General features: G+C 30.5%; 1 protein-coding gene across 1 annotated transcript; it reads left to right on the top strand.

Moving 5' to 3' along the window:
• Positions 1-284: 284 nt before the first annotated feature.
• On the top strand, positions 285-6,659 carry LOC143247430 (uncharacterized). The gene has a single exon (XM_076495506.1). It carries the CDS (start codon positions 477-479, stop codon positions 1,635-1,637), a length of 1,161 nt encoding a protein of 386 aa, XP_076351621.1. The 5' UTR covers positions 285-476; the 3' UTR covers positions 1,638-6,659.
• Positions 6,660-6,877: the final 218 nt, after the last annotated feature.

Genomic DNA, 6,877 nt, shown 5'->3' with positions numbered 1-6,877 from the left:
CAAATCCGTTTGTCTTTGTCAAACGCATTTCTGTTAGGACATCAGATGTGTTAACGCTAAGCTGAACGTTGCAACGCGAAACAACACTGCTAATGCAGTATTGTCTACTATTTGAGACGCCCTGTTCTTTTAACAAAATTCAAATGGTGTCAATCACTCTGATTCTTCAAATAGGCATTCACCATACACCAGTCATATGCAAGTTTGGCTCAGAACATGCAACAGTAGGCGTGGCTTAAAGCATACAGACTATTAGAGCTGGCACTGAGGGATATAACTGTCTGCCGTCATTTTCTGTCAGTTGACGATAGACGGTGTACGCACAACAGAGTAACCGGGGAAGATTATTAAGTTTTCTTTCTTAATGAGCCCTATGATTGTCATTGCAAATCTTAATCTACAATACGTTAAATTACACTGACTGCAAACCCAGTTCTTTTTTTTTATTTTCGAATCAAAAAACATTTCTACCCATCATGCCCCGAGGGTTTTTAGTGAAGCGCTCTCTCCGTCCACCTTCAACTCACCAGCCACGATTTCGGAGATGTTCCGATGAAGACCGTAGTGACACCAGTTCTGAACCGGACTGTTCGTTTCAGGATTTCTCATCAACACCACCAAAACAACAAGAAGAACCACTTGCCTTGACTACGGGTAATGATAAAGATAAACCTATACCAGTCCGATCAACTGTGGTATACTTCCCTCGTTTAGAACGCTTACCTGCTTCTCTTCCTAGCACCCCTTCTCGTCCCAAGGATTCCTCTGTTCGTGTCTCACAAAGTGTTTCACCATTCCCACCTAACAAAAAGAAAGAACTCTCACAGAGTCCTGAACCAAAACCGAAATCTAAGATATCTCGTAAAGGAAAAGCCGTCCGTAAACTAAACTTAGATGACGATAAAACTTCACCTGTGTCGGGTACATTTATTCTGGCATCAGAGAGCGAGGATGACATACCACCACCTGTGAGAAGTGGTGACATTGACCCAAGCTTTAATGTAGTAAATATCAGTGAAGAAGCCAAAGCTGAACTAGCCAAAATTGAAAATAAAATTGGAGCGTATATATGTAAGTTGTGTAAAGAACACTATCCAGACGCGTTTAGTCTGGCTCAGCATCGTTGTTCACGTATTGTGCACGTAGAATACCGCTGTCCTGATTGCGACAAAGTTTTTAACTGTCCTGCCAATCTAGCTTCACATCGTCGTTGGCATAAACCCCGACAAAGCCGTTCTGCTAGCGAGAAGTTACACGTACCTCCGCAGCTGCTTCCGGCCACTCTGCTCGAGACCTGTGGTGATAGTGATAGCTTGAGAAGCACACCTTCCCCAGATGTGGACAACACTGACTCAAACGGATACACCACAGAAGAAGGACAGTTTGAATGTGAAATTTGCAGGAAAAGATTTAAACGCCAAGCGTATCTAAAGAAGCATGTTCATATTCACAAAAATATTTCTGAAAATATAGAAGCCCCATTGCTGTACATGTACGACAAAAGATTTAGGACTCTAGCCGAAACTACTTCATCTCAAGCCCTGAATCACACAAGTTTACTTGCTAGTTTAAATCATGGATCTCTGACACAGCATCAGTCCGAACAACTTCTTGTAAGTACTACGCAAGACTGCTAGGACATCTGGCTTAAAGGGGAAGTGTTAAACAGAAAATGTTTAAATTGCTGTCAAATTTCATGGCATTTTAATCAAGATACAAAAATGTTATATAGTATTTTAAACGAAACAATCTAGTCCAGTTATCTAGTCACTTTCATCATTTATTTAACGTGTTTTAAAACTCACTTCAAATTTCTGTTATATTTGTAAGATAAATATAAATTTTGGAACAATAGATATCACTGTTTTCTAAGTTTTGAGGTTCGATTACATTAAAAAGTGTATGACAGAAAAATTAATTCTCTAGATTTTAGGGAAAATTTTATTACTTTTGCCAAACTTAGTTTTACTCTAATAACTAAGCATTTTCCGAAATATTAGGTCAAAATACGAGAGGTTTCTTCATACTTTTAACTAAATTTTTATATTTGCTTGCAAAATAAGCTAATTCAAATTTGGAAGGCATTTTTTTTTAGTTTCTGTAGATAATTTGTAGAATTAAATGAAGTGCTCAACTTTATATAATTAAGAAAACAATTGTGAAAATCAGCATTGATCAACTGCTAGAAATGAGTTGTATATCGTAAAAATCACTCGTAATGTCCTGTGATAATAGATTTGTTTGAGGAACATTAAAGTACATAAACTAACATTGGCTCTCAAAAGGTTCCCTACGTGTCATGTAGGCTAGAGCAAAGTAAAACTATCACAGTGATCCCTCAGATTTCATAGATATTAGCGACAGAAAAGCCACAAAAGTGAACAACCATTAAGAGACGTGTTACAATACTTCTACGCTCAACAATGACACTTAGAAAGTATTATTCGTGAAATTATTTCAATCTAGTCCATGTATTTTTATACAGAGAAAAATATACAAATTTTTGGGCTAACCTTCTTAGGCCCAGATTTTAAAATTATTGTTTTATAATTAATGGAAAATTAAGAATATATTTTTATTTACTTTATACTATAGGATACATTATCAAATTATATTCTATTTACAATTCCACGAGGTTGTTATGGATGGAACGAAGTTTCTATTTTTGCAATGTATTGTACTTCGATTAAAGCAGCAATATATGTATAAATATTGTAACCATGGTTACGAAATGTGTCATTTTATGTAGTGAAACAAGTCTTCTATAATGTAAGAAACTGCCTCGGAAAGATGAATGTACAATAAAAAGGTTAAGACGGTTAAAACAAAGACTAACTTAAACAAGAAATAAAGTTAACAACATATATATATGTATATATACTATTGAAAATTTTTAAGGCATCTATTTTGAAATTAAACTAAAGTAAAATCTTAAAGAAAACTGACGCTACACCTGTAGATGTTTATGTATACACATGCACTCATATATAAATATATATATCGTTAAACCGGTCTATACAGATACACAGTGCAGGCCTGAAAAGGCATTATTTTTCCACTTTTTGTAAGCCTTTAGTGTGAAATATACATGGCTACACACCTTCAGGGACGTGAATGTTTTATACGTATATTTCTTAGTCAAATAGTTATAAAGGAACAAAAAATAATAGAAACACAACTACGCATTCCGAACTTATTAGTGTCATATTTTTACTTTAGATTTTATTGTGTACATGATCATGTTATGTTGTCAGTTATTGAGAGAAACCATTTATTTGTGAATAAAATATCAGCACCTAATTTTTTTTGCCTTTCATACAAACATTCCATTCCATTTTTATATTGTACAAATAGCTGCCTGCATAAAGTATCTTTAGGAAACTATATTTACAGTAAAAACTAAAGTGTAAAATGTTCTTTTAGTACAATACTTGTAGTTTGAAGCAAAAATAGCTGGACTGAACTCAAACGTAAACAAAGAAAAATATTTAAATCTGAAAACAAAGTCCTTTTATATTTCAGTTCTGAGAAAAACAACAACAGTACAATAGGTAAAAAGTTGAATTTAATTTACAAACTTGATTTGTGAATAAAATATATAAGACAGGAAAAAGTATGACCTCTTTAAAATTATTTTTATACTGAAAATTTGTTAAACATAAGGATTTCTGTTAAAACGTCCTTTGATAGATAGAACTTCTGTATTCTCTTGAAATATGTTTTCAATGTTCAAGTTAAGGACGTGTATATTTTCATGTTTGCAAATATATGAATATATGCATGATGTATAGCTTTTTGTTTATTGCCAAACTGAACTTTGTTCGATCATGATATGGTATGCAAATTATTATTACGTATATTCTAGTGTGCCTCAAAGAACTGTGAATCTAAATCAATATTTCCATATTATTTAAAAATTGACAAAATTAGCAACACATTAAGCAAAGGATGGTGGTCTGCTAGCGTAAAGCAGTCCTTAAAACCAAATATAACAATAGAATATTTTATCTATTTTTATTAAATTACTTAATTTTAAATTTTGAATAAGTAAGGTTTTAATAAGTTACACCATGAAATCGAATTGAAAAGATAACACATTTTAACTGAATTTGTATACAGCATTTGTTGAATTGATTTACAAAAGAAAAAACATATTTTCTAAATATTTATTTTGCATGAATATAATGTTATTCTCATAACACGTGAATAAAACTAAGCATATGCTCTACTAGGTGTAAATGGGGTGTCTGAGCACATTGTTCGCTTAAGTACCTTTTAAGATACTGCAAAGGATGAATTAATACGTACTTAAACAAGTCTATTTGTTTTATATCTAAAACACTCTAAAATTTTACTTCTTTTCTTTATAAGTCTTTGATATAATATTTTATGTAGTTGTTTTGGTATTTTTTACCCGGTCTTCTTGAACAAAACACTGAAACAAAGATGACTGAAAGTATTTATTTTATTTCAAATCCGCCAGTAAGGGTTAATGAAATATATTATTATCTTATTATCTCTGTCCTCGGCCATAAAATGTGAAGCTATTTCTTAAACAATTGCTATATAATGTTTGTGAATATAATGAGATAATATGCAATATATTTTAAAGAAATGTACACTGGTAATTTTAGTTGACAGCCAAAATTTTCTAACAAGCATATATATTTGATGTAGAACGTTTTTAGTTTTAGAATGACTTGAAATTTAATTAGATTATTTTATCTTGGTATATGCATGTTGATATTTAGAAAACTACTTTGTTTCTTCTATGTTCCAAGGGTATATACATACATATACCCTATTTTGTTTTTAGTGATGTTTGTAAAAATTACATTTGTCATTCGTATTTGATTGAAACTTTCTGAGTGTTTTAATCTTAAAGAAACTATATGTTACGGAGTTAATCCCAAATAAGACTGAATTCGTCTCTCTTTACACATAACCTGGCAATTACTTCATTAGTCTTGGTATTACCTTTATTAAGCCAAATGGAAAAACCATACAGTTCTTTGACATTTATATAAATAAGCAAATAATGTAATTCGCTTAAATCAGAAATAAACCATAGAAAAGAAAACAAGTAAAATTCATTAGAATTATAGTTTCAAATTTTGCATCGTAATGCAAGTGAATGCACAATCAGTTGCATTCCTAATATTTGCAATATGCAAACTTTTAGAAATAAACTGAATCTGGGTTATTAACATGTGTGTTAAATTTTGCATTACATTTGTTGATCAATGAAATTCAAAGTAATGCACCACTGCATATACTAAGATAAATATGATTCCCAGTTTGCTTACGCGGGTTTGCAGGAAACTATATGAATAACTTGGTTGTTAATTAGAATAAATGAATGTTGTTTGGACCTTTTAACCTTTAATATATGTAGAAAAACAACTATCAAGATCTACTTTTAATTTGGTGATATTTATAATATTAAATGCATTAGGTTTAAGGTGTTAACTGATACAATTCCATCTATACAGACATTATAAAGGCAAATACATTATAATTTATTTTATTTTAAAACGCAAACTTTTATCACATACTCAAAATTTAATGTTCGAAGATACACAGCTTTCGTTTTTATTATTGAATTCTACATAATACACACAATAAGCATTATCCTTCATATAGAAACATGTTAGTGATCTGCTATATACCACATTTCTGTCATATTTTGTTTCATTAACATGGAAACTTATGTTAGCGAGTTCCTTTGTGACACATTTCTGTCACTTTTTGGTTTTATTACTAGGAAGACTTTTGTTAGTGATTTACACACGTTTTATTGTTTGTGTTTTCAAGTAATCCCATCCTCATATTAAATTTTAGCATTTTAACTAATTCCATCTTTCAGGCATTTGTAGTTCAGTGCCGGAAAGTTAATATATCTTTCTAGCATCAAAATGCTCTCTATAGCTAAAGTTATACATAATGATGGACAAGAGTTGCCATTTTCAGTATTTAAACTAATTTATCCTTATTGTGTTATTGTGTTATTTTTTCTTATTGTGCAGAAAGTTTAAGCAACTTTATCTTCATTTGTTTAATAACATATTATTTTAACAGATGCTAATTCCTGTAATTAGTGATATTTTGTTAGTTATTAGTATAAATATTGTGTTTGATATTTATTATATGAATGAGGATTTTATTTTTTTTTCTATGTTTTATCTAAGTGATGATGTGTGCCGAAGTGTTCCTTTCACTATACGATCTTTATCAACAAATGTTAGAAACGAGAATGTTTTCAGAATGAAAATCACCTTTGTGAACATAAAAAATTAACATATTTATTTTATTGTACGAAATACTTTTAGGTTCTGTTTGTATTATAGTCTTGGATGAGTGGAATTATCCTGGTCAAAAAGTGTTAAAAGTGACATTTTTAGAAATATGTGACGTATCATTATATCACGCTAACTTATTATAAAAAAATACTTTTAGTCATTGATACCGTTAAGTAAACTTAAATTAATGTTGTTTTTATAATTAGTAATTTAATATAATTTGAGGTTTCCTTTCACAATAAATCTTTAAAAAATAAAAAACATTTTTGAAGGTTAAGCAAGCTGCGTTTCTAAATAATTAATATCTACATAGTGTATATCACAACATGAATATTCAATATCATTTAGATTGATTTTAGTTTGTGTTTTGAATATCAGGCTTGTATTAAATAAAGAAAATAAATAAATATATTGTTTGTAAACAAATATGAGAAATTTCTTTTTATTTCCACAACAATGATTACAATATCCAGTGAAGTTAGAAGTCTTAAGATCGATCTAGAGAAATTGTCTGAAAAAGAAATTCAGGATAATGAAACGAATTTGTGAATTATTATAGGAATAATAAGAGACAACAA

Source organism: Tachypleus tridentatus, chromosome 3 (genome assembly GCF_004210375.1).
Source record: "Tachypleus tridentatus isolate NWPU-2018 chromosome 3, ASM421037v1, whole genome shotgun sequence".
In the NCBI taxonomy this organism is placed as follows: Eukaryota; Metazoa; Arthropoda; class Merostomata; order Xiphosura; family Limulidae; genus Tachypleus; species Tachypleus tridentatus.
Note: the sequence above shows the minus strand (reverse complement) of the source record. Positions and strands in the feature narration are given on the sequence as shown.